We start from the raw sequence: 26,155 nt of genomic DNA, 5'->3' as shown, positions 1-26,155 counted from the left end.
TGCAGGGCATCACCCCCAGCTGCTTCCTCAGCTGCCCCCTCACTGGCTGTCCCATCGGGGTCACCAGCCTGCGGGGTCTGGGGGACCCGATATCACAGACCCACGGAACCTCCCTTGTCCTGGTGGCCCTCGGGTCCTGGTGCAGACGGCACTGGAAGGGCAAGCGTGTCCTAGTGTGTGTCGTTAGGACAGTGACAGCTGCTCCTAAGGTGCACGCAGGCTGCTGAGTGGCGGGGGCCTGGAGCAGGGCACCCCAGGGTGGGTGGCCCTCCTGAGCCTTGGCCCTCAGCGCCCACGGGCTAGCCCACCACACCGGCCTAACCCTGAAACCACAGCACTCACTTGGCAGACTTTATTTTTTCCAGAAAAACAAATGTACCTCTTGGGTCGGAAGGACCCACGCACGACGTGGCAAACACGCGAGGGCAATAAATACACATGTACATTCAAGTACTCCGGCGGCCGAGCGGGAGCCTGTGCCCTGCGGCCAGACCCCACACCTGCCCGCCCCGCCCTCGGGGGCCCCTCGCCCAGGGCTGCAGGCTGTGTGCTCGGAGCGGGTCCGGCAGGCTGCTGCCCACAGGAGGCGGCGGTGCCCTGGGGGCCGTGGGGCTGGGAGCAAGGAGGGCGCTGCGGGTGGCCAGGAGCTGCTGGCCACTGTCCCCAGGAGGCCTGTCTGCTGCCCAGTCCTTGTGGCCGACCTGCGTGTTCAGGGACCAGATCCGCCCCACTATGGGAGAGCAGGGATGTCACAGCCCTAGCTGGTGGCAGGGAGAGCTGGGTCCTCTCTAGGGCACCCAGGGCGGAGCCGAGCCAGCCCGGCCCTGCCGACCCCACACTGCCGACGGCCGCCGTGCGGACCCCTCGTGCCGTCACCATCCTGGCGGCGGGGGCCTTCCGGAACCAGGTCCCGTTGTGGCTGGACCTCGGAGCCGAGGAATGTCCTGCTTCCCCCTCCTTCCCCTCGGGGCCCCTGCCTGCTCAGGACTGTGGGGCCGGGGGCCCTGGGAGCCTGCCTCCGCTGCAGGCGGTCTGGGGTGCCTTCCTGTTCCCCCTCCTCCGGCCTGGGAAGGAGGGAAGGGGGGAGGGAGGGGCCCTCTGGGGGAGGCGAGGGGCCGGGCCTTCCTGGCAACAGCCGTGGGAGGACAGAGACCTGTGTCGCCGGTGGCCCCAGGAAGTCTGCAGAGAGCCTTGGGGGTGTGGTGGGGCAACAGGGCTTTCACATTTGGCCGGGCAGGACGGAGCGGCGGGGCGGGCGGAAGGCGTAGAAAGTCTGGACAGCACCTCGGTCAGGGCCACCAAGCTGAAGGCCCGGGGCGGCGGCGGGAGGGGGGGGGCACAGGCGGGGTGGGGGCAGGGCCGGGCCGGGCAGGCCTGCAGGGAGCTGCGTACCGTGTCACGTGGGGCCAGCCCAGGACAGTGTGTCTTTCCCCAAACGCCAGCCCTGGCCCAGCCCGCCACCCCGGGGGGGGGATGCCGTGGGGGGCGGTGTGCCCAGCGTCCGGCTCAGTGGGAAGGGCGGGGGGGCTCAGAGCCTGCCCTCGGCCATAGCCTTGGCCGTGGGCATCCCGGACCATTCCAGCCACTCCCCCGGGCACCCAGGAGTGGGGCGGGGCGGGCCTGGGGGGGGGCGAGAGGCCTTAGCCGGTGCCGGGCTGGCACTGCGGCCTCTGCTCGGGCGGCCCGCCCGCCTCCTGCTCGGGGCTGCCGGCGAGGTCCACCCGCTGCTCATCCATCCGCTTGGCCTGCACCCTCTGGATGAGGCTGAAGAAGTCCTCGTCCGGCATGGTGGGGCCGCGGGGCAGCCCGTCGGGCGGCGGGCAGCGCTGGTCATCGATTCTGGAGGACTGGCAGACACGGATGTGTGGGTCGGCACCAGCCCCACTCGGGGTTACAGGGGGGTCAGGCCACCTCGGGCCTCCCTGCACCTGCCTGGGAGTCAGTTCGGGGGGCCCCGACCCCAGGAGCAGCCCACCCGGAAGGGCAGGTCGGACAACAGTGGCTGCATGTGGGATGCCCCATCAGGGAGACGGAGCTGCTGGGGAGGCTCCGAGGCCACCCTGACGGCAGTGAGGTCACGGGCCCTTGGGACGGGGCGGGGGGCTGCAGCTGCCAGAGGCCGAGGTCCCGGGAGCCCCCCGGGGCCCCCTGCGGGGCCGGGGCCGACGCTGGTGGGCCGCAGGGGCGGAGGAGGTAGGTGGGCTTCTCCGCAGGGTCTGGAGCAGACGGGCCAGCAGCCTGCGTGCGTGTGGACGGGGGGCTTGGGGGCTCTCGGTCGGGGCCGGTTTGGGGGCTCCGAGGGCCCACCGAGGGCCGCGCCTTCCTGTCCTCTGTGGGGATGGACGGCAGGTCTGCATGCTGCCCGGCTTCCACACAGCAGGCCTGCTGCACACCCCCCAGCCCCGCCTGCCTGCTGGCCCAGGCCCCCCTCCACACACACACCAGGGTGCTGCTGGCCCCTGGTCTTCTCCGGCTGGAGGGGAGGGCCAGAGGGATCCCCCAGACCATGGCCTCGGGGACCCGGTAACCCCTCAGCTTTGTAGAACAGCCAAATTGAGGACATCTCGGGGTGGCCTTGACAGGAGGGCCCGCCCACCCTCCCACCGGGGGCACTGGGTGACAGCCGGCCAGTCCCCCCTCTCCCCACGGGGTGCCCGCCAGTCCGGCCGGCGACGGGCCGGGCCCGCCCCCGAGGTGCAGGCCCACCTGGCACTTGATGAGCATGTTGAAGAACTCGTCCCCGGGCTCCTGGGGGTCCCCGTCGCCGCGCAGGTGGCCCAGGTTGTTGCGGGTGACGCGCAGCCCGGGGAGGCCGCCCACGCTGGCCCGCTGGTCGTCCAGCCGCCGGCTCTGGGAGCTGGCGATGAGGTCAAAGAGCTCCTCCGTCTGCGGGGAGGCCGTCAGCGGGGGCCGGGCTGTGGGGGCAGTGGGTCAGCCGGGGCTCCCCTCGGGGCGGGGGGGGGGGGGGGGGCCGGCCGGGCTGCCGCAGGGGCCCTCCGAGGGCCCTGCCCCCGCCTCTGGGGGCTCCCGGGAGGTGGTGGAGCGCCTCCCCTCCCTCCACAGCCCCAGACAGTGACGCTCCCGACACCCTGCGTTCCGGTGGGCGGGCGGAGGGTGACAGGCTCCCCAGGGTGCAGCTTCGGCGAGGCGGGGGCGGGAGCCCCCGGTGACAAGGGGCACTTTGCAGTGGGTGTGCACCGCCCCCCGGGAGCTCCGGGGCGCTGCAGCGGATGGGGGCGTGGAGCCAGCCCCACACCCCTCAAGGTCAAGGTCAGGGGCCCGGGGGGACTCACCAACCCTCTCCTCCAGGGCGGGGGAGGCCGTGGCTTCGGCGGCCCCGGGCTGGCCCTCCTCCAGCGGACAGCGCTGGTCATCCATGCGGCTGCGCTGGAACTTGCTTAGCAGGTCGAAGAAGCACTCCTCATCGGAGGAGGGGGCCCGGGGGACACTCTGGGGGGTGGGGGCAGTCAGCACTGGCCACGAAGGTGGCCCTGCTCCAGTCCCCAGCCCCTCACAGACCCCCGAACACCGCCGAGGGGGCTGCTCGACCTGGGCTAAGGTCAGGAGCCTCGTCATCATCTGCCGGGGCCCCCCAAGGGCCCCTCTGCAGCGGGCTCCTCCCCCTCCTCATAGTGGTGACCCTGGGCCAGCCCGGCGCCAGGTCAGTGGTCACCACCTCCTGTCCCACCGCAAGCAGGGGTGCGGGCAACATGTTTACAAGGTCCTGGACCAGGGACAGGCCCAGAGCACAGCGGCTGTGGGGGGGCCAGGACCCGGGGCAGCAAGTGCCAATGTGGACACAGCTGAGGGCGGTGGGTTTGCGGCCGGACTGCCCGGGCCCTGGGAGACACTGTCAGTGCAGCCCGGGCGCCAGGGAGGGCTGGCCCTCAGGGGACCCAGCTGGGCCCAGGCGCGTCCCACTGGTGGGGTGAGGGTACCTGGGCAGGGTGGCCCATGGAGGCCACAGCTCTGGAGGGAGGGGGGTAGGGGGGAGACGGGAGGCTGGGCCACTGGGCCTGGCTTAGTCCCAGCCAGCAGGGGGGCCTTGGGCAAGCCCACCCCCCCAGGGCCCAGTGCACACACCCGCATGAGGCCCCCAACCCCACAGAGCCTGGAGGGGCGGAGGGGGGGGACAGCCAGTGTGAGGGCTCCTGGGGAAGGATTGGGCCGGGTGGCCTGGGTGCACACTGGGGCTGCCTGGCGCCCCCACCCCCCGCCCCCGCAGCCTCCCGCAGGTCACAGGCTCCCCTCCCAGGCTGTTTGGTGGCCGGGGGGACGACAGTTCAGCTGGGGGTGGTGAGCACAGCGCCACCCAACTCAGGGTCCCAGAGGTGGGCTGCGGGCCAGGTGAAGGGAGCCAGGACCCTCCCAGGACAGCTGTGACCCCGACCCTCCCCCAGTCTCCCCGGGCTAGAGCTCAAGGGGCAGCCGCAAAGGACAGCAGGCTTTGTCCATGTCCAGCCTGAGGCCTGGGCCCGGCAGCCCCCACCCTGGAGCCCGGGGCCACCCAGGAGGGGCTGCCGTTTCCCTTGGGGACCCGGGACCAGAGAGTCCCAACAGTTCGGAGGCCCCACACCCTCACTCAGGGCAGCCCCCGGGGCCTCAGGATGGGACCTGGGGGCTACCCCTGTGCTCCGACCTCTCCTTTGCCCCAAAGCCCAGGTCCATCCGGCCCCGGGGGTCTCCAAGCCCCTCCTCAGGTCTCACTCTGGTCCCCCCTGCTAGAATTCCGTCCTGTTTCTCGACCCCTCGGCTGCCCCGGCCCGCCCTTCCCTGGCCTGCTGAGCCAGCCCCTCGGGGCAGGTGCCATCCTGGTCCCCCAGCCGCCCAGAACCCAGGGGAGGGGCAAAGGCGGCGGGGCGGCAGCTGGGGTGGAGCGGGCCTCGCTCCAGGCTGACTGCTGGTCCCTGACCCTGGTCCCTGGGCTGTCCGCCCACCCACTGCGCAGCCCCCGGGGGGGGGGAGGGGAGCCTGCTGTCTGAGCCCAGCTTCTCACAGGCCCGGCCCCCACCTGTCCGGCCCCAACTCACGCCGGGTCCGCAGCTCGCTGATCCACCCAGCGCCGGTCGGGGTGTTCGGCCTCGCGGAGCCCGGGCAGGACGCCAGGGTGCCCACGCCACTACCCTGCCCGTGGCACCCAGCGCCGCCTCGCCGACAAGCCCCACGGGGCCCTGCTGGCTGGATGCTTAAATAGGCCCGGGGGAGGAGGGCCCCTCCCCGTCCCCGCCCGCCGGCACCGACTCCGTCACTCACTCACGCACACAGGCGTGCTCGTAAACATAACCCCGGGAGACAGATTTCCCTGAGCTCCGAGCGCTCTGGCTCTCAGCCGTGGCGGTCACACCTGAAGGGGGAGGGGGGTGGGGACCGGAGGGAGAGCCCCCCCACACACACTAGGACCGGCCTCTTTCTCGAGCCGAGCCGGCCCAGGGAGAGCTGGCCCTTTGGTCGGCCGGTGCCTGCGCTGGGGCTGCGGTGGCCCCGTGGGAGGCTGGGCGGGCAGGGCCTTCCCCGTTCTGGGAGTCGGCCCCCCTCAGCACGGCTGCCTCCCCGCACAGCAGGCCCCCGGCCTCTGCCAGCCCTGGGCCCGGGCCCCTTGGCCCCAGGGCCCTCCCTCACCTCAAGCTGCCCGCCCTCGTGTCCCTCCCCTGCTCTGGAGGCCGTGCAGCCCGGGCCTCCAGGGAAGAGCCCTCTCGCTGCTCACAGCCCTCTCCCTGCTCACAGCTCGGCTGACCAGCAGGGCTGATGACCACAGGAAGCATCTGGGGGAGGAGCCGAGAGCCCTGCAGGAGTGGTGAGCTCAGAGCCCCAGGAACGGAAGGGCCCCAGCCAGCCACCCGGACCCAGCCCTCGGAGGATGCCTCCTTCTGTGGGGGGCGCCGGGGTCAGGGGTCTGGTGGCTGGGACGCTCAGCCCACCGTGGCTCCCCAGTGCCCCAGCATGGGGGGGCTGCCCCTGGCCCTGGCTGGCCCAGCCCTGCCCCCCACGGCCTGTCCTGAGGCAGCGCTGGAGGCCACTCAGACCGCACGGCCCGCCCTGGGCCGAGGGGAGGCCCTGCCCCAGCCACCGGCCACAGCCAGCACTGCCCCACCCACGGGGGCAGCCGGCACCCCTCCCCAGTGCAGGGATCCCTTCCCCGTCTGCCTCCGCCTGGCAGCTGGGCAGCCCTGGGGTTGCCTGGGGTCGGCACAGACACCCCCGCCCCTGGGCTGTGGGGGGCGGGGGGCAGGAAGCAGTCACCAGGGTGGAAGAATCACTGACCACAGGCTGAGAAGGTGCTGACCAAGCCCTCGGAGGGGGCTGTTTTAGACTGATCCCCAGGGGCCTGGACCAGGTGTTCTGGGGGGTCTGGGCTGACCTCTGAACCCTGACCCATTCCCGAGAGCCTGGTCGGGCTCCCGGGCACAGCAGGATACCTGCCAGGCCGCAAGAGGCCGGGCCCTGTCCCTCCGTCCCCCACTCGTCCGTCTCCCTGGGTGCCGCCCCGTGTTCAGGACGAAGTGCTGTCCGGACCTGCGTCCCCCAGCCGCCCCCAGGACCTGTCCTGTGCTGCCAGCCCGCCCGCTGCCCGCCAGGCCCCGGGGACAGCCAGGGCCATGACGTCCAGCCTCAGAACAGCCCCCACGTCGGCCGCCCAGCGGCGGCAGGGGCCCCACCGGGCTCCCGGCTGGAGCCCACAGAGAAGTCACCTACCGTGCGAGGGACCTGCACCCGGACGTCCGCACTGTCCAGGGGGGAGTGGCCGCCCTCCCGGGGCCTCCTCTCAGCGGCGTCGGGCCCTTCCTGGTACTTCCTGCTCCTCATGGGGAGGGGGAGCAGGTCCCTGCCGGGCCCCCGCCAGTCCCCGGAGTGGTGGCTGTCCCCATTCTGCTCCTGGGGAGAAGGCCAGGCGTGGGCGGGCTCACCAGCAATCCCAGGACCCCGGGGGGGGGGTGCCGGGTGGATGTGGTCACCCCCACTTCACACACACACGGTGACGCTCTGGCCCAAGGGGCGGGAGGAAGAGAGGACCGCGAGGGCCTGGCGTGGGGGGCAGGCAGTGAGAGGCACAGCGGGGCCCCGGAGGGGCTAGGGCTGGGCGCCTGCCCCCTCCGGTGTCACCCACCAAGCAACGGGTGACTGCGGGTGACCCCGAGCCTTGTCTCCCAGCAGCCCCCCCACCCCATAAAGGTCTGTAACCAAGGCCAGGTGACACTGCAGTCGGTGACCAGAAGCTCCGAGGTCGGGCCACTTCCCCAGGGCCGCACCGCACCACCTGGCAGGTATGCAGCGGGCCCGGGGCCCCATCGGCCCAGCCCCGAGTCCATCTGGGGCGTGCGCGGCGCGGGCAGCTTCACCGGTAACAGCTCTGCTTCCTCGTGGGAGGGAGCTGGCCGGGACCCCGGGGACCTGGCTGGGCAGGGGCAGAGGGGCCCACAGGTGTAAGGACCGTGGCGTGTCCCCCAGAGAGACAGCAGGCAGGACCCTGGGGGCACTGGGAGGGAGCAGGCGCTGCTACTCCCGGGCCTCCTGGGGCCTCTTGGGAGACCCACGGGGGCAGATGGCCCATCTGTCCCCCATGGCGGGGACATGACGTGGGCAGCAGGGTGGCAGCTCCGCAAACACTGCAGGGGCCTCATTAGCCCGCGGCCCGTGCTCCGCCGCTCCACCGCTCCGCCGAGGCCCTGGTGTCCCCGGCCAAACGCCCACACCCGCTCACCCGCTCCGGGGGGAGCCTCAGCAGGTCCCAGGTCTCCGCGCTCAGCCTCTGCGTCCTCTTGGGCCGGGCCCCTGGAAGGGAGGGGCTCGGTCAGCTGCCGCCGCCAACCCCCGGCCCCGGGGCCGCTGGCACGACCACGAGGAGCCAGGCCCCTGGTACTGCACCCCACAGCCCGGGGGCTGACGAGCCCGCACTCCCCGCCCCGCGTGGAGGGAGGCTGACGTGCCCCCACCCCGGTGCACCTGCAGGGCCCGGGCCGAGCCTGGCTGCGGTCCAGTTCACGAGTCCTGGGCCGGCTCTCCTCCCGCCTACTTGGGCCAGCCCAGAGTCACGCAGGGCTCCTGTCGTGACACTCAGCTGCGCCGGGGCGCCAAGCCAGAGACCACCCCCCACCCCATGTGGCTGGGCCCACGTGCCACCACCCTTTCCCTGTCCTGGCCCCCAGGTTCTGAGGAAGTCCCCCTCCCTCCGTCCCCCGCCGTCCCACTGCCCTCTGCAGGCTGGGGCAGGGAGTGCCTGCAAGGGACGGCTGTGCCCCTCGGGGGCTGCTGTCCCGGGAGCCGGGGGTGGGGGGCAGCTGCAGCGGCCTCACGGGACGCAGCCGGCCAGCTCCTGTGGGTCTGACTCAGAAGGGCTCCTGTGGGCCGCCCTTCCCCCCGCCCCGACTGCCCCAGAGCAGGGCCCTGCCCCAGCGCAGAGGCCTGACCCCGGGTCGTGGGGCTGAAGCACGTGGGCAGAGAGGGGGTCAGGGCCCTGCCCCTCGCAGCCTGTTAGGAGGACGCGACCCCTCTTCCCCGAGCCCCACAGCACTGGGCGGCACGGCCCCTCCCTCTGCCGTGCGCCATGCCAGGCAGCGGGGCGGGGCGTCTCGGTGCCAAGGCCGAAGGGCCAAGGGGCCAGGGCGCAGCCCCACGCAGGCCCCTCCTCACCGCAGTGCCCACCAGGGCCTGGCTGGGCCTCTCTCTGCTGCCCCCCGACCCACCTTGTGTGCTGGGGGCCCACAGGGCCGCCCCTGCCCTGCCCAGTCCTCCCGGTCCCCGGCCTCAGCAGAGGCTGGGCAGCCCCTGGCGTGCGTGCAGTGTCCGGCCCCGGGGCGGGGCCCCTCACGGCCAAGGCAGGCGGCGGGCCCTCAGGCCGGGCTAAATGCACCCTCTGTCTGCGGAGGACCCCAGTCCCCCTCGGCTGCGGCCTCCAGCGCCCGCGCCCTCGGCTGACTGGGGGCATTCAGCATGGGCGCCGCAGGCTGGCTTCCCGCCCCTCCCGCCGCGAGGGCGAGGTCCGGAAAGTTCCCTCAGCACCGCCCCACCCAGCCCACGGCTGACCAGCGCCATGGGGAGCATCCGCCCCACCAGACACCCCGATGTCCGGTCCCAGCCGGACCCCTCCCCACCTCCCCGGGGCCTGTCTGCCCGGCTCTGGCCCCAAAGCCCCTTCTCCCCATAGGGCCAGAGAGGTCCCTGGGGTACAGGGCAGACCCCACCCCCCCACTGCCGCTCAGGGCTGCGTGGGGGCCCACAAGGCCCTCCCTGAGCTGGTCCTGCCCCCCCGCCACCCCTTCCCTACTCAGGCCGGACCCCCTCCAGACACAGCCCCCCCTGCTCCCGCCGGCCCCTGCCTGGGGCCTCTGCCCCGTTGGTCCCCCACTGAAGCTCATGACCTGCTCCCTCCCCTCCCTCCAGTCCTGGCTCGGACACGCCTGTGAGGGGCTGGATGTCTTTGTCGCACACGGACGCCCAAACCCCAGTGTGAGGCTGTTAGAGGCGGGGCCTTGACGGGTCAGGGTCGGCCGAGGGCGCGGGACGGGGCCTGCTGCTGGGATGGGCAGACTTCTGAGATGGACCGGAGAGCTCGCTCGCTGTCCTCTCCCACGCCCCGTGCACCGCACCCGACAGCCAAGCCCGGAGGCCAGCCCGCCCCAGATCCCCGAGGGCTGCGCCCGAGTGCGGCCCCCAGCCCCCAGCCCACGCAGGAAAAGCTGTCCTTGCGGCCACCTGGCCTGCGGTGTTTGTCCTGCAGCCAGAGCCGACCGAGACGGTGGCCTCCGCGAAGCCCACTCCACCAATCCCCACCAACCCCCCTCCCCTCCCCCGTCTCTTTCCTCCAAAGCCCTGGGGACCCGGGCTCCACCACCAGCTCTGCCCGTCTGGCCGCTGGCGTGCTCCCAGTGTGGCCCCGGAGCCCTGGGAGTCGTCGGGGCTTGGCCAGGATGTGGTCAGGCGGTTGGTGTCTGTTGAGCACTGTCCCTCCGGCCACCCTCCCGAGACAGCGGACCCTGGGGCTCTGGGAGGGCACCCACCTGGCCAAGGTCACAGAGCCTGGAGGGGCAGGTGTTACACAGAGTCAGGCTCGCCCCCAAAGGCTAAGCGAGGAGGGCAAAGGCTGGAGAAGGGGCAGACGCAAGGCTGCGGGGGCCCCCCGCTGCCGCACCATCCTGGCCGGGCACAGGTGGCTGCTGAACGCACAGGTGGGCCCTGGGGTGTCCGAACCTTTGGCCTCCTCAGGGGTAAGAGCTGTGCCCTCGTCCCTGCCGGGCTCTGTTCCCAGGACGGCCGATGGGCCCGCCTCCCAGACAGGGACACGGAGGTGCAGCTGGTTCCAGACGCTGAGCTGGCCAGGACGCGGCAAAGCCAGGGCCGGAGCCTACGGCGCAGCCTGCCCCACGGACGTTACTCCACACACACCCCAGCCCCTCGGCGGGGCCGACCAGTGTCCAGGGGACAGCCTGCACGGGGACCAGAGGACGAGGGGGCCCGGAGCAGCGCACGCCCAGTGGGCCAGAGGACAGGCCCAGGCCCCCAGGGACAGGCAGGGTGACAGCTGACAGAGGGCTCTGGGCCGGCTCCCTCTGCTTACTGAGTAGCCATGCCTTGGGGTGTCGCTGGACCCCCACCCGCCAGGCGCGCCCGCTGCAAAGGGCACGGGTGGAGCCCCCAGGACACCTGGGACTGACCTGGGCCCAGACAGCAGTGGCAGGGAGGGGCCCCACCCTCCCGGACTCGCTCAGGGGGCCTCTTTGCTGGGATGGGGCCCCAGAGGGCCGGGAGGTCACCTGAACAGCAGCTAGCTCCGGGTCCTTCGGCTGCAGGAAGGACCCTCGTCTGTGTCAAGACCGGGAAGAAAAGCCGGGGCCTGGTCCCCAGCTGGCCAGGCACCGCCACGCCCACCACACGGGCCACGCCCACCGCAGGCCACGCCCACCCCGCCTGCCGCTCCCTCCCTGCTGGATTCCTCCGCATCGTCCTGGCTCCGGCCCAGGGCTTCCTTCCTCCCCAGAGACAGTCGACCCTCCACAGGGCTGGGCTCGCGCCCCTCCCAGGGGCTCCCCTCCCCCTCCACCCACCCCTCCAACCCACAGGCTCCGGATATGCAGCTGTCCTGTCCCGTCCCGTCCCCTCACCACCGAGGGACAGTTTCCAGAAGACAAGCTCTTGGCTTCTGGGAAGTGGGCCAGTCCGCCCGCCTGCCCCCGCCCCCCACTCGGTGCGCACCGAGTGACCGGGGGAGGGGATGACGCTGCCCCTGCAGGAGGCGCTGCCCGTGCCAGCCTCACCTGAGTGGGGGTCTCCTCCAGGGCCGCCTGGACTCGGGGCGCCCGCCTGCCTCCAGCAGCCGCATGCCCGAGCCGGAGCTCCCGGGGCTGCCGGCCCCCAGACCCGCCTCCTCCGGCGCGGGCAGACTGCCCGGCCGCCGCCCTCCCAGGAGGATGGCCTGTCCCCAGCGCCTGCTGGGGAGGCTGGCTTCTGGGGGCCCCGGCCAGGGAGGGTCCAGGCTCCGGCATGGCAGAGGAGCCGCCGTGCGGAGCACAGAGGCTCCCTTGTTCCCGCACAGCCCGGACGCTCACCCCCCTCGACCTCCCTTTCCTCTCTCGTGGGGAGAACAGATGGGGGCTGGGCCGTGCCTCCCCGGGAGCCTTTCCAGGCGGCTGCCCAGCCCCGTCCCCCGCCGCCTGCTGCCGGGGCTCCCGGAGGGCGGCCCCCGAGAGCCCGGGGCTCTGGGCAGTGCGGCCCACTCTCGGAGAACCCTGCCCTGCTGCTTCCTGGGGCCCGCGTCCCATCCCACCCCTTCAACCACAGCGCCCCCAAAACGGGAACGCTGAGGGTCCCAGAGGCCCTTGCCCCCACCCTTCAGTCCTCAGCCGTCTGAGTGGGGAGGTGACAGGCCGTCGCCGGAAACCCTGGGGACGCACCACCAGCCGGCACGGACTTCCCTGGCCTAGCTCCCAGCAACCCGGGGGGCTTTGGAGGCCAGGCCAGAGTGGGCACCCCCCTCCCTCCGGGGACACAGCCATGGAGAGACTGGGGCTAGACTCCCCAGACACCCAGGAGCCGTGTGGGTGGGGAGGGCGCAGCTACCTCCCTGCCCCGAGAGCCTGCCTGGCACCCACCCACAGCCCAGAGGAACCACCTTGGGGTGTCGCCCCAGCCCCAGCCCCAGCCCCAGCCCGAGTGGATTAATCGGTTTGCTCTGCAGGGAACACGCTGTCCTTGCACACACATCACCGGCCTGTGCGGGGCGACCGGCAGCCCGTGAGGGGTAAGGTCATAAAGTGACGTGGGCCTGAGCAGTGCCTGATGCACGCCCCTGGGACCCCTCTGACTGACTCAGCCCCCCTCCTCCCAGCAGCCCCCGCTCACTCTGGTCCCCCAGACCCAGCCCCAGCCAGGAGGGGCCCTCAGCCCCAGCAGGGGTGCAGCAGTGAGGGCTCTGTCCTCCTCTTCCAGTCTGCCGTGGTGGCACTGGGCCGTCAACCTGGGGGCCAAGGAGCGGCCCGGCCCCTGCACGAGCCAACACCCTCCCACCCCGGGCGGCTCTCCTGGCACATGCCTGACCCGAGGCCCAGCATCCCCACCTCGGTCCGAGCCCCCGGGGAACCGGCTCCCTGCCCCCAGCCGGGGAACTCACCCTGGGCCTCGTAGCCGGCCAGGTCTGGTTTCTCGGCGGCCGCCGGGCTGGTCAGCCGGCCCAGCACCAGCTGCAGCTGCGCCACGTTCATGCGGGCCGTGAGCTCCCCGTTCCGGTCCCCAATCTGCGGCCGGGCAGGGGCTGGTCAGCGGGAGGGCGGGATGGGAGGCGCTCCGTGGGGCTGGCTCCCAGGGAACCGGGCCTCACCGCACCCAGAGGTGAGGCTGGGGGTCTGTCTCCAGGTGGGAGTGGCACACACCCAGACCACCCCCGCACCCCCCTAGAAGGCTCGGGGCCTCGAGCAGCCAGGCCCTGGGCGGAGCGGGGCCCTCCCTCCTGGGCACCTTCCTGCTTGGTCAGGCCGCCACCTCTCTGGGGTCCACCCCTCAGGTGCCTGCCAGGCTCCCAGCTCCTACCCCCCGCCGCCCCCCTCTGCCAACAGCTCCCGGCTCCCGGCTCGGAGCAGAGGCCCAGGGCTCCCGGCTCGGAGCAGAGGGGGAGTGCACCGCCCGGGAGCAGGCCAGAGGACGGGCAGGCCGGCAGGACTTCTGCACGGAGCCCCAGGGGCCTGCCGCACCCCTGCCCGTGCTCAGACAGACAAGGGGCTGCCCTGCCGACCCCCCGAGGGGGGCTGTCCAGGCCTGGCCCTCCCCGACCCGGGCTCTCCTGCCCCTCCCTCCTCCACCTGGGCACCTGTGGCCCCCACCCACCCATGGACACAGGGCTGTGGTGGGATCCGGGGGGCACTGGGAGTGTGCTGGGGGGAGGTGACGTGGCCCTGCTGCGGGTGCTGCTCCTTGGGCGTGGGGAGGGTGGGTCAAGGATCAGGAAGGGGGGAGGTCAGGAAAGGTCAGGCCAGGAGCTGGGGACCCAGACTTCACCGCGCAGCCCTGCAGTTCCCGACCAGGGGCTGCCCTGGCCGCAGCCGGAGGGCTCTGCCTCGGAGACCCTGCCCACCCTCCCCAGGAAGGCGTCTGGCTGCTGCGGGGAGGGGGCGCTTCCAGGGGAAGAGGCTGTGGGGAGCACCTCTGGCTGCCTCTGGCAGGTCACTGCCACCCTGGGTGGTGAGCTCGGGCATCCCCGAGGCTCGGCCCGGCCAGTTCCTCTGGGGACAGAAGGACCCGGCTGCGGGCGGCCAGCAGGGCACCCACAGCGCAGGGGCAGCACACAGGCCCCCGGCTTCCCCCCCCCCCCCCCCAATGACCTGCAGCAGCAGGAGACCGGAGAGAACACAGGGACGGCCCGGGAGCAGCCCGGAGCACTCCAGGCGCCCGGCCAGCCCGGAGCAGGTTGGGCAGTGCTGGCGGCCGCCAACGCCGGCCGGGGCCGAGGGGGACAGGCAAGACTCACCTCCTGGGAGATCTCCAGGTGCTTCCTGGCGAAGGTCAGGGCCTGCGCCGGGCTCCCCATGGACACGTAGGCGTTCCCCAGGCTCCAGCAGGCCCGGGCCTCGCCCACTCTGCCAGGGAGAGAAACCGAGGTCACGTCTGCTCGCCCAGACCCACCGGCCTGCCCGCCAGCCCGGCCAAGCCAAGCCCCCAGCCTCCAGGTGGTCAGGCCCAGCGCGGGACAGGAGTGGAAAAGACAGAGGAAGGTCGTGGGGGGACAGAGGAAGTGGGGCCACAGGGGGGCTGGGGAGGGCCGGCCTGCCACGGAGTGGCATTGGCACCCCAGGCACAGACTGGGGCTGCCAGGGTTCCCAGTGGCCTCTCTCGCCCCCTAGTGGCCAGCCAGGCTCTCACCCCTACAGCTTCCTCCTCACCTTGGGGACAGGGATGGCCCTCGTCCCCCGGGTCATGAATTTTTCTGGTTGGGGTGGAGATCGCCTAACGCAAGCGCAGCCGTTCTAGGGCACGCGGTTCGGGGGCAGCGCCTGCACTCACAATCTGACCATCGCCACCCCCCGTCCCCAGGCGTCCCACCGCCCGTGGGGAACAGTGCCTCCTGGCCGGTGACTTCAGGACAGCCCTCCTCTTCGCCCCCCGTGAGAGCCCATGGCCTGCGGCTCTGAGCCCCCTGCTCCGGCCACGCCCCCCCCCAGACCGGTGTGCAGGGCAGCGTGCTGAGGACTCCTCAGGTTGCCTGCCTCTCCAGAGACTGATATTTCATTTTACACAGGTGTGGGGTGGGGACTTACAGGGCTGATGAACCAGGCAGCTGGGATGCGACCTCTGGACCAGCTTGTGCCAGGGGTCAGTGCGAGCAGCCATCTCAGCGCCCACCAGCCCCCCCCACCCCGCCAGTCCCACGCAGCGGGCGGTGTGGCCCACCGACGGAAGTTGGGGCCCAGGCGGGGCCCCCACGCTCAGGGCCACTTGGAGGTCGGCGGCAGAGCAGGGCCTCGAGCCCTGGCCTCAGCCTCTGTCACCAGCTTGCGATTTGGCCTGCAGGGACTGCCAAGGGCCCTCCGGGGTGGTGGTGGCGGCAGGGGGCAGGGTCAGCGTCCGCCCGCCCCACGCCCCGGCGCGCGCACCTGTCGGCCAGCTCCTGGGCGATGAGCAGGTGCCGCAGGTGGTACTCGGCGGCGCGCTCGTGGTCCTGCAGCAGCGTGTAGGTGTTGCCCAGGCTGTAGCAGGCCTGCGCCTCCACGGCCGCGTCCCTCAGCTGCCGGGACAGCTGCAGCGTCTTCCTGCGGGGGGGGGCGGCTCCGGTCCGGGGGTGCACAGCGAGCAGTGGGGGCAGCAGCCCCCGCCCGGAGGCCTCCAGCCCCAGGACCCCCCTCCCCGGGGTGTCTGTGGGGCCTGGCTGCGTCCCCTCCCTCCGATGGCCGAAGCTCCCAACAGCTGGGGGCAGACACGGAGGCCCCACCAGGCTCTGCCCACACTGGCCAGTCACCTCACCCTCCTGAGTCTCTGCCTGTCCGTGGGGCACCCCGGATGGCAACACCTGGCTCAGGGCCCTGACCGGGGCGTCAGGGCTGGACCCGGTGCCCCTGAGCCGGTCTCTGCCCGGTGCCACTGCTCCACAGGCCAGAAGGCAAGGGGCCCAGCAAGCGTCCCGGCCCAAGGCAGGGACCCCGGGAGCCCGCGAGGGCCTTAGCACTCCTGAGTCCACATGGGGGTAGCTATGCCTCCCCGGGGTCCCCCCAGTACCCTGCACCGGGAGGCCCCCAGCCAAGGCCGGCCATGTGCCCATCTGGGGTGGCTGGGGACATCCATCCGCCCAGCCCCTGGGGATCCTGGGAGGTCAGACTCACACCCCACCTCGGGCGCCCCTCCCCCACCCCCGCAGCTGGCAGGGGTGCACGGCTCACTTGTAGTACTCGGCGGCCACGTCGAAGCGCCCCAGGAAGACATGGGCGTTCCCCAGGTTGCTGTAGGCTCTCCGCTCGGCTGCCTTGTCCCCGAATTCCTTCGCGATGGCCAGGCGCTGAGGACACAGATCCACAGCGGAGGTCACACAGCTAGGGCCCAGCGACCCCGCCCTGCCCAGGGTGGCCGTCCCCAGGTCCGTGTGCCCAGAGGGAGCAGCCCCGGGAGCCCCAGGACCGAGCCCAGACAAAGCCCGGGGCGGCTGTCCAGGCCACCCTGCGCTGCCCCCACCCCACCCCCCGCTGTCCGTCCGCCCACTCACCTCCTTGTGGAAGGCCGTGGCCTCCACGAAGCTCCCCAGCAGGTAGTGGGTGTTGCCCAGGTTGCCGTAGGCCCTGCCCTGGGCCGCCCGGTCGCCCAGCTCCTTCACCAGGGACAGGTTCCTCCTGGGGGCCGAGTCCCTCAGAGCCGCGCCCTCCTGGTGCGAGGGAAGCAGGGCCCGGGGACCCACCCCCCCCAGGCCGGGGCCGCCTGTTCACTCCGGCACTGCTCGGTGCTATCCAAGCTCCAGGCTCGGGTCGGGGGCTGCCCCCAGCCCTGACTCAAGTTTTCGGGCACAGCCTCTGTTCTAGCGGGAAGAGTTCCCGGCACCCAGGGGCTCAGCCCGACGTCCCAGCCCTTTTTCCAGCCTCGCGTGCTTTAAAAGCCACAGTGGGCTTTGGTCAGCAGCTTCCCCGTGTCTCTGCTCCGTCACGGACGAGCTGACGCTGTCCCAGCAGGCCCTGGGGCAGGGGGGCCAGCCTGGCAGACACAGTCGGGGGCCTCGGGGTGGGGGGTGTGGCGGGCCAGGCGTGGGCGCTGTGCCGCGGGCAGCAGGGGCCCAGCGCGTGTCCGTGGAACCCGTGCAGACGGCCCCCGCCCCCCACTCACTCGTAGAACTCGGAGGCCCTGCGCAGCGTCTCTCGAACGTCCGGCGGCAGGTGCCCGGGGTCCTGCTCGGCGCTCCAGGACAGCTGCTTGCCCTTGGCGTGGTACACGTTCCCGATGTTGTACAGGGCCCGGGCCTCCCCGACCTGCGGGCGGCACCGAGGTTGGGGCGCCTCCGAGCCCGTAACTCCAAAGAGCCCCCCGGCCGGGGACCGCTGGGTGGGGGCACCACCCCCCAGGCACACACGCACGCAGAGCGGGTGCGCCCCCCGCTCCGGGCTGTCCCTGGGGCTCCGGAGGGAAGAACCTGGGGGGCACCGCCAGGGCCGCACGCTCAGGCGGGGGCGGCAGCCCCGGGACCGGCAGCCCACCTTGTCCCCCTGCTCCTGGGCGATGTCCAGGTGCCGCTGGCAGCAGACGATAGCCTCGTCGAAGCGGCCCAGGACCTTGAGCGTGTTGCCCAGGTTCCCGCTGGCCTTGGCCTCCCCCATGCGGTCACCGATGGTCCTGCAGGGCAGGAAGGGGAAGGGGAAAGGGCCGGGCTGAGAGCAGAGCTCGGGGGAGTCTCGGGGAGGTGGGCAGGGCCCTGGAAGGACCCCAGTGCACACAGCTCAGGGTCCCCCTTCACTGAGCCAGGCGGGGGGAGGCCCCTGCAGATGCTGGGGCTCACGGATCCAGGGTGTCCCGGCAAGAAACAGCACGGGCAAAGGCTCGGAGGCCAGAGGAGAACAGGACAGGGACAGCCAGGAACACGGGTGGAGCCGGGGGGGGGGCTACCACCCTGCACACTGCCCCACAGACACAGGGGCACGGACCCTGGGCCACGCCCGTGCTCACACACACACGCACATGCACACACACACACAGACATGCTCGCCGGTGTCTCGGCTGAAACACGGACTCCCAGTGGCACGTCCCAGCCCCTCCCTCAGGCCCCCGTGGACCCCGAGAGCTCCGCCACCAGGCTCCTGTCGTGACTGCTGCTCCCCTCGACGGGGTGCCACCCAGCCCCTGCCCACCCCCCACCCCCGTGCCCCTCCCCCCCGCGGCTCACCGGGCCAGCAGCAGGTCGTGCCGGTGGTACTCCAGGGCCCGGGCGTACTCCTTCAGGTAGAAGTAGGCGTTGCCCAGCTGGCTGTAGACGGCGCTCAGCGTCTTCAGGTCCTCCGTGCCCACCTGCACCGCGGCCTCGAAGAAGGCCGCGCCCGCCTTGAAGTCGCCGGCCTTGCACAGGCGCTCGCCCTCCAGCGCCAGCTCCAGGCACGAGGCCTCCATCCTGGGTGGGGGGAGGGGGCGGCGTCACCTGGGCACCCGGGCGCCCCCGCGCCATCCCCGTGGACCGCGGTCCCCGGCCAGCTGTGGCCTGTGCCACGCCTGCAGCCACCACTACAGCCGTCATCGGGTGAACGCCCGGAGGCAGGTGCTGGGGGCGGCACACCCGTGCGGCTTGCCTGTGCCTGAACCGCCTGGCTGCCGGGGCCCAGGACCCCTGGGGGGCGACGTTGAGGCACGCCGTGGCAGAGTGCCGAACACTGCCGACCGACCCCCAAGTGCCAGCCGCCCCGGGGAGGGGCCGCCCGAGGCTGGCAGACCACCCTCCCGAGAGGCATGGCCGTCCGGGGCAGCCCTGGTCCCCCGGAGAACGGCCGAGGCTCAGAGAGAGTCCGTGAGCTGGCCGAGGCCACAGGCTCAGGGTCTGATCCCAGCCCCGCCCCCGGTCTGCAACCCTGGTTGGGGGGCGTACCCTCCAAGTTCTCAGTGGGCACGGGGGGCGCAGCGGAAGGTCAGTCAGCCCCCAGCCCCTTCCTGCCCCACAACCCAGTCTGAGAAGCACGTTGGCTGCTGGCCAGGACAGGCCTGGGAAACAGCTGTTCCCACAAGCGCCAGCCAGCCCCCCCACGGTGCTGCCGTGGGAGCAACCGAGCCCCAGATGAACCCAAATCCTGGAAACCCACCCCCGGGTCCTGCCCCAGACCCGGCCCCACCCCAACAGCCCAGAGCCCTGCGTGATCACCCAACGCCCTGGCCGGGGGCCATGCTGGCTCCTTGTTCCCCCCCCCACCTTGGAGCAGAGCAGAAGCCCCTGGCCCTGGGGTCCAGAGCCACACCCTGCAGTGGGGCCTGGCCTCCGAGGACAGCTGTCCCCAGGGCACAGCTGTCGGGCGAGCGTCTGCCCCAGGACCGACCCTCTGGGACCAACCCCGCAGCCCAGGTTCTGGGGGTTCTAGGCCTCCCTTTTTGGGGGGCCCCGACACGTTTCCCCAGGGTTTCAGCCTCCTCCGAGCTGCCCCAGCGGGTCGTGTGGGCCCCGGGCTCAGGGCCTGACCCACTGCCCTGCCTGCCCTGGGGCGGGAGGGCAGTCAGCACCAGACACAGATGTGCTGGGGACACAGGGACCCCAAGCTGGAGGCTGCCCCGAGGGCGGGGAGGGAGGGCAGGGGGGCCCCTGGGCCTCAGCGGCGGTGCCACCCCGCAGCAGGAGGAGCTGGGGACTCTGGAAAAGCAGCAGCTGTGCCCTGGGCAGCCACAGGCCAGCCCCCAATGTCCTCGTCTCAGCCCCGCTGCGTCGGGGTCCCGGGGCTCGTGGAAACCCTCGGAGTGACTAAAAACACCCCCCAGCAACCCGCCGAGCCCGAGGCACCGGCCCCTTCGCTGCGTCGTCAGACACACGGAGTGATCGGGAGTCACTGGGGAGCCCCATGAGTTCCCTCCAGAGACAGAGTCATGGAGGACAGGGCTGCCAGCCACTCTTAAAAGCCCCCTCTGGCGGGGCCGCAGGCCACGCGCTCTGCGGCTGTGCCGTCAGCAACAAGGGCACCCCGAGTGCGGCCGGCAAGGGTAGCAGAGCGCCCCCAGCGGCTGCACCCGGCGCCCCACAAGGTCACAGATTTTTTCTGTGGAGCCCCCCACTGTCGCAAGGCCCCTCGTCCAGCCGCAATTCCCTGAACCAGGGCACCCACCCGGGGAGCCGGGTTCCCCCTCCCCGGGGCGAACAGAGGGCCTGGTCCCTGGGACCCCAGACTCAGGCAGGGCCTGTGTGGCCCGGGGTCAGGGGTTAGCCCTGAGGGCCACATGTGGGGCTTCTTCCTTAGGGCCTGCCTGCCCCTGCCCCGCGGCCCGGGTGAACGGCCCCCTGCCCCGGTGACTGTGGAAGGGACGTGGGCTCTGAACCCTGGGCGCTCCCCGGGAGGCCCCCCATCCGTCTCAGGGCAAAGGTTTCAGCGTGGGAGCCTGGGCCCCGAGATCAAGGGGGTGGGCGGCACCGTGACGGGGCGTTATCGCGAATGCAGACTTGGGGGGCAGGGTCTGATACGGGCTGCTGGCCAGCACACTTACTCCAAAACCTCCGATGGCCCCTTGAGCTCTGGGCGGGCCCCCGCCCCCTCTCCCCCACCCCGGCACCCCGCACCTCCTCCTCCGCAGGTTGCGCATCTTCTGCACGTACAGCCACAGCTCCAGGCCCACGGGCAGCAGCAGGGGGCGGGGCCGGGGGGCGCCGTACACCAGCTTGCACACCGCCTTCTCCGCCAAGCTCAGGGCCGCGGGCTGGCCCTCTGCGGCGGCAGCCTGCATGGCCGGGCTCCAAGCCTCCCCCACCCTGCCGGCCAGCCCTCGCCCCACCTTGGCTGCCGGTCCTGGGGTTGCACCGGACCTGGGGCTCCCCTGCCTCTCGCCGCCCCAGGGTGGTGGGCTGCAGGCTCTGGAGGCCCCGGCCAGAGGGGACCCCAGGTCCCCGGGCAGATCCGCTGGGGCTCCCGGGGCCTGAGGGGGATCAGGGGGATCAAGGGCAGCTCAGAGCTGGGGATCAGCGCCGTCACAGGGCGGACCCGGCCGGGAGGGGCCCAGAGGACGTCCCTGCAGGAGCTGGCACGCAGTAGGACGCAGAGGCGGCGACAAACTCCCCGACAAACCGTTGTCCTGCTCTGACCTGAGGCCAGCTCCGGGCCATGGCTGTCACTCAGCATGAAGGAGGCCCGGCCCACGGTGGGGAGTGAGGGGAGAAGGGAGGGGGTGGGGGGTGCCCGGCAGGGCAGAGTCCTGCAGGACTCTGGGGACGCCCACCCCTCCTTCCTCCAGGGCCCAGCTGGGGCAGGGCCGGGATTTCCTCCCGGCTTGGGTCTGTGCCCGGCCTGTCCCGGTCCCCCCAGAGGTCCTACCCCAGCCGGACGGTGTCCCCCCTCAGCCCCCCCAGGCCTGAAGCCCGGCCCGGCACCTGGAGTGCGCGGGCTCAGTGGAGGCAGGGCCAACGGATGTGGAGTGTGAGTCCGGGCCATCATGTGTGTGCTGGAGCCCCCAACAGTCTAGGGGCCACAGGGTTCCCTGCCCAGACCCCCCGAGAGGAGCTCCAAGCGGGACCTGGGGGGCTATCCAGGGCCAGGGTGGCAGGCAGGGGGCTCGCAGGGCACAGATGCTGCCCTCCACCCTGGGTCCTCCCCTGGAACGTCCCAGCCACCTGGACTCCTGGCTCCCCCAGCCACCTGTGGCCAAGGAGGTGGTGGCCGACCTGACGTTCCCTGGGCGGCGGGAGGGGCCCCTGGAGTGGGGGGTGGGTGCCCACGTCCAGCCACTGAGGCTCAGAGCCCGCTGGGCCCCCAGTCCGTCCAGGCCGTCGGGGTGCAATGGTGGTGAGAAGCGGGTCTCTCTGGACCTCCCTCCCCAGGCCACCCAGCAGCCCCCAGGATGACCCGATGCCCTCCCAGAGGTCCTCTGTGCCCCACTCGTGAGTGGCCCCTTCTGACTGGCCACTGGTCTTCTCAGTGGTGGGCACTGGAGTGGGGGGTCTCCAAGGCCGTGCAGCCAAGAACCACAGAACCGGGAAGGAGGAGCAGCTCCGGGAGTGGGGACCCGGAGAGCCGGGGGTGCTCCACCCCCGAGACCCGCCTGGGGTCTGAACAGAGACACCAGGGCCCAGGGGTGAGCAGGGTTGGCGGGGGGGCTGGAGGACCCGAGGGCCCTGTGAGGTCTGGGGGCAGGACTGGGAGGACAGAGCCTCGGAAGGGGCTGGGCGGCAGACGCCGAGGTTGGGGGACCAGGCCCCGGCCACCCGCCCGCACCGGGCTCTGCTCCGGAGGGAGTCCAGGCCGGGCACTCTGCTCCCCGGCCCGAGGCCTCCCGGTCCAATGCCACTGTCCCCCCCCAGGACAGCACCGCTGAGGGGGCAGGGCCCGGGCCACCTCCTCTGCGCCCAGCTCCCGGTTGAGCCCTCAAACTGCACGCCCACACCAACCCCGGGCCCCTGCTCCGCTGCCCAGCGCTACCCCCAAGGCCTGCGCTGCAGGCCACCCTCTCCTGCGCTCTGGGGGGTGTCGCCCGGCCCGAAGGCCCGCTGCCCCGCACCTCGGTCCACACACCACCTCCGCGGGCCTCGGGGTGTCCGCCCCATCACCTCCCTGCCACTGCCGCTCACCCCCCGAGGCCCGTCCACCGCAAGGGCGGCCGAGAGCCCCGCTCCCAGAGTATGAGGCCGGGGCCAGGCTGGCCAGTGTCCTCCGGCCCCGAGGGCTGCGGTCTTAGCTCTGTCTGCCAGCCTCACCGCCCACACCCCGGCAGGGAGCAACCTTCCCACCTGGGATTTGCCATCTGGCTAAAAAGACGCTTAAATGCTCACCCCCAGTCCTCCACCCCCCGGGAGGGATCCGGCCCAAAGCCTCCGGCCCCTACGGCCCCTCCGGCCAGCCTGTGCACCCCAGCTGGCGCACCTGTGCGGGCTCCAACACAGTGTCTGCCCAGAGCACCCCTCGCTGGCCAGGGCCAGACCGCAGCGGCCTGGGGGCTGGGCTCTGTCTGCCAAGCTCCCGCCGCCCAATACAGGGGTCACGGACTCCCGGTGGCCAGTCTTGTCGCCCTATCGCCACGTCACGGTGGGCTTCCCCCAGCCGTCCCCTGAAACACAGTCCCCTCCTCTCCTGCCTCGTGGCCCCACCTGACAAGGATGCCCCCACCACACCTGCCTGCCTCCCACCCCTTCCTGACAGCCTCCCAAAGACAGCGCTGACCAGGAGCTGCCCTGCCCACCCCTGGCCACGGCTACCCAGCTGGGTCTAAACCCCCCTCGGGCCTCCTCCCGGGCCCACAGAAATCTCAGGGCTGCACAGCCCAGATCTCCGCCCGGCCCACAGTGCAGCTCAGCGTGGGCCTCAGCTCGCAAGGAGGCCAGGCTGAGCTCGAGGCCTCTCCTGGCATCCCCTCGGAGCCGTCCCACAGGCCAAGGTCCTGCCTGGTATGTGTCCCCACTGGGCTGTGGCACCGGCCCACACCCAGGGCTCCCGCGTCAGGCCGCGGAGCCACTGCCAGGCTGACGAGGACCCCACACTCAGCTGTGCTAGGCCCCCCAGCCCGCCCTCCCTCTTTGCGTCTCTCTCTGACACGCTCACCACCGGTGGCAGCCAGATTGACTCCTGCCGTTCTCCGGGACAAAGCACCCCCACCCCCTGTCAGGCAGACGACCCCGGGGCACATGCTGCCCGAACTGCTCTCCATCCCTTGGGGGTCCTGTGGGGGGGCGCCGTGGGGGTGGCCTTTAAGGCAAGCCCCAGCGCCAGCTGCCTGCAAACCCACCCGCAGGCCCTCACCCTCCCTTGCCCTCTGCCAGCGTGGGGCCCAGGGGCCAGGCCGGGGGCTCTGCGCTCAGTCCTGCAGACCACACAATGGGGGCTGTGTCTCGGGCCGGCAGCAGGGACCGGGCCGCAGAGGGGAGGGGCAGCGAGCCTTCCAGCGGCCACCACACCCCCGTGCCCCACGTGCGGCCACACGGCAGAGGCCCGCTGCTGAGGGCGGCCTGGCTGGGCCCCCGAAGGCTCCGCAGCCGGGGGGCCAGGGGAGCCCAGGCTGCCCCCAGGAGCTGCCACCCACGACCGCCTCGCCCCACACTCATGCCTGTCCCACTCAGCAGGACACCTGAGCAGGTGGGCAGGGTCTGGCCCCCCAGGGAGGGCCCTGCACCCGCCTGAGCCGGGCCCAGGACATCACCCTGTGGAACAGCCCTGAGGGCCTGCAGTCACCGGGCAGGCACGCAGCCCTGGGCAGGGCCGCCCAGTCGTCCCTGACGAGCGCAGGGTGCTGAGCCCAAGAATCTGCCCGCAGGCAGGTGTCTTTCTGTGCGGGCACACACCCACCTGGCCAGCTGGCTCCGCGGCCCCAACCCCGGTGCAATCTGCCGGGCACGGGCGCCAGGCGGGCTGCTGGGGCGCAGACCACCCTACCCACGACACAGCCAGGTCTTCCGGGCAGCTGTGCCGCCCCCCCCCCCCCCCCCCGTACCTGGGCCATGGCCCTGCGGAGGAGACGCCAGGCCTGGGAGGGGAGCTCCTGGCCGTCCCCTCCACACCTGCTGTGCGGGGCAGCCCGCCTGCCAGTCCCTCAGCCGGTTCCTGTGCACCAGGGGTGGGGTAAGGCAGGCAGCAGCCCACCCCTGGTCTGCAAGCTTCTGCGGGTCTCCAGCTCGCCCGGGCCTGGGAGGCCCGAGTCCCCGCAGCACCGCCCTCTCGCCCCGCTCCCACACCCTCAGCCCCCCACTCCGGGCGCCCTCCTCTAGCACCTCCGGCGCCCCGATTCTTGCGCCCCCAACCCTGCGCCCCCATCCCCATCACCCCGCGGTGAGGGCGAGTACCCGCCACGTTGCGCGCCCGCCGCCGCCGCCGCCGCCGCCGCCGCCTTTGTTCCAGGCAGCCCACCTCCCGGGCCGCCCGGTCCCCGCTGCTCGCCGCCCGCGCGCGCGCGCCGTCCGCCGCCCGCCCAGCCCACCTGGAGTAGAGGCGCCGGGCCGGGCCGGGCAGCTCGTCGGCGGCGGGCGGGGCCGGGCCGGCCATGGGCCGGGGTCTCCGAGGGCCGGGTGCACGCTCCTCGCTCGCAGTGCCCAGCGCCTGCCACCTGTCCGCAGTCCGCCGTTCGCGCTCCTCCGTCCACTGTCCGCCCGCCTGGCCCGCCGGCGGAGGCGCCGAGGAAGTGATGTGCGCGGGGCGCCGCCCCTCCCGCCTTGGCCGTGATGTCACCGGTCCCTCCTCTCTCCGGGCGTTGGGGGAGGGGCGGGGAGAGGAAGCCCGCGGGGGACGGCCGGCGCGAGGGGCGGGGCCTGATGCGGCGGGTCGGAGGGCTGGAGTGAGCCCCCACCTCCACCCCCGGCTCCCGGACCCAGCCCCTCCGGGATCCAGGGCCCGAGGCCTGGCGTGGACATTGCCGCTGGGCCCTGCTGGCCTCCCCACCCCCTTCCTTCCACCCCCCCCCACGTGGGGCTCCTTGAAAGCCCCCTGCCTTTGTCTGGCAGGCGCCGGGCCTCGGTGGTCCTCTGCCCCCTCCCCTGGTCCAGCCCCCCCATGAGTCACCCCTGCTCAAACTGGCAGTGGGCTGCAGCCTTGGGGAGCCCGTCTGCCTAGTTCAGAGAGACCTCCCGGGGCCGGGGTGCAGGGGCTGGTCACAGACGCGCGCTCTGTCCCCCGTGGAAGTGAATTCACAGGTCTGGGAGGAGCGGCTGAGGGGGAAGGGGTGTGTGTGGCCTGACCCGGGAAGTTGTGGGTAGCCACAGCCCCTGTCCCCCCTTTTCCTCACCACGGAGACCTTCAGCTGCCGAGTGGCCCTCTGCACCTAGGCCGCGTCTGCGAGGTGGGGGTGGCGGGGGAACTTGGAAGGATGCGGGTAGTGCAGCGAGCTGAGCCCACCCGCGGTCCGGCCGGCGTCCAGCACCGGGCCACCTCCTCCTCTGAACTCCTAGAGCCCGAGTGGGAGAAGAGGCCCCCCATCCACCCGCCCAGGCCCTGCCCCGCTCCAGGGCATCTCTCCACGCGGCACGGGGGGCAGGGCCGGCTCCGGGGTGCTGGGGGTGGGGGACCCCCAGCAGGCCCTCAGGGCACACGCCGGTCTTACCTTCTCACCTTCTGGTTCGGTCCTGCCCCCTCCTCAGTCCAGACCCTCCGCAAGCGGCCAGGAGACTCCGAACCCCGGAGAGGCGCTGCGACGGAGGAGCAGGACTGGGACGTGTCCAGCCGCGGGAAGGGGGCCACTCCCCCCCCGCCGGGGTACTGCAGCCCCTCCCTGGAGCGCTGCCCTCGGTCAGAAAAAGGACGCCAAGGCCTCCCAGCCAGGCTCCCGGCAGCACGCAGCCCGCAGGACTCTGGCTTCGGGACCGAAAATAAACGCCGGATGAACAAGGGCCTGCTGGCCCGGCCTCTGCTTCTCCTGCGGCCGAGAGGCGGCCTGCAACCGGGCCATCTGCGCCCGGAGCTGGCAGCCCGCCGGCCCGCGCACCCTCCCCCCACGACCGCAGCAGCCGGGAAAGGCCTTGCTCCTGGCCTTGGCCTCCGGCTGGCCCCTGCAGGGTGGGCGGTGCAGCGGGGGAAGGGGGAGGCTCCGTCCCGGCCCCCTGCCCTCGGCAGCCCCCTGC

General features: G+C 72.3%; 1 protein-coding gene across 5 annotated transcripts; it reads right to left on the bottom strand.

The window, feature by feature from the left end:
• Positions 1-337: 337 nt before the first annotated feature.
• On the bottom strand, positions 338-25,901 carry GPSM1 (G protein signaling modulator 1). 5 transcript variants are annotated; one of them, XM_028515864.2, is made up of 14 exons: positions 24,523-24,722; positions 17,834-18,055; positions 17,151-17,286; positions 16,783-16,925; positions 16,175-16,298; positions 15,855-15,970; positions 15,075-15,230; positions 13,952-14,060; positions 12,602-12,725; positions 7,700-7,770; positions 6,694-6,873; positions 3,294-3,450; positions 2,707-2,915; positions 338-1,847 (listed from the first exon to the last, which is right to left on the bottom strand). In XM_028515864.2, the coding sequence occupies exons 1-14, from the start codon at positions 24,585-24,587 to the stop codon at positions 1,641-1,643; spliced, it is 2,019 nt and encodes a 672-aa protein (XP_028371665.1). In that variant the 5' UTR covers positions 24,588-24,722; the 3' UTR covers positions 338-1,640. The 5 variants fall into 5 exon arrangements, with proteins under 5 accessions (XP_028371665.1, XP_028371656.1, XP_035878319.1 ...); XM_028515855.2 differs by lacking the exon at positions 24,523-24,722 and adding an exon at positions 20,189-20,566; XM_036022426.1 differs by lacking the exons at positions 338-1,847; positions 24,523-24,722 and adding exons at positions 1,990-2,330; positions 25,647-25,901.
• Between the last annotated feature and the right edge of the window lie 254 nt (positions 25,902-26,155).

The sequence above is a fragment of the Phyllostomus discolor genome, chromosome 3 (assembly GCF_004126475.2).
Source record: "Phyllostomus discolor isolate MPI-MPIP mPhyDis1 chromosome 3, mPhyDis1.pri.v3, whole genome shotgun sequence".
Classification (NCBI taxonomy): domain Eukaryota; kingdom Metazoa; phylum Chordata; class Mammalia; order Chiroptera; family Phyllostomidae; genus Phyllostomus; species Phyllostomus discolor.
The sequence above is the reverse complement of the archived record's forward strand: the minus strand, read 5'-3'. Positions and strand labels throughout refer to the sequence as shown.

What these genes read in the sequence shown, in the direction of transcription:
- GPSM1 (XM_036022423.1), bottom strand. Translation starts at nt 20,352, where the DNA reads ATGCAGGCTGCCGCCGCAGAGGGCCAGCCCGCGGCCCTGAGCTTGGCG. An exon ending in CGCCCTGGAGGAGAGGGTTG is followed by an intron (nt 2,916 to 3,293) that starts GTGAGTCCCCCC and finishes CTGCCCCCACAG; the next exon opens with CCCGGCCCCCGCTGACGGCC. An exon ending in ACATGCTCATCAAGTGCCAG is followed by an intron (nt 2,331 to 2,706) that starts GTGGGCCTGCAC and finishes CCATCCCCACAG; the next exon opens with AGGACAGGAAGGCGCGGCCC.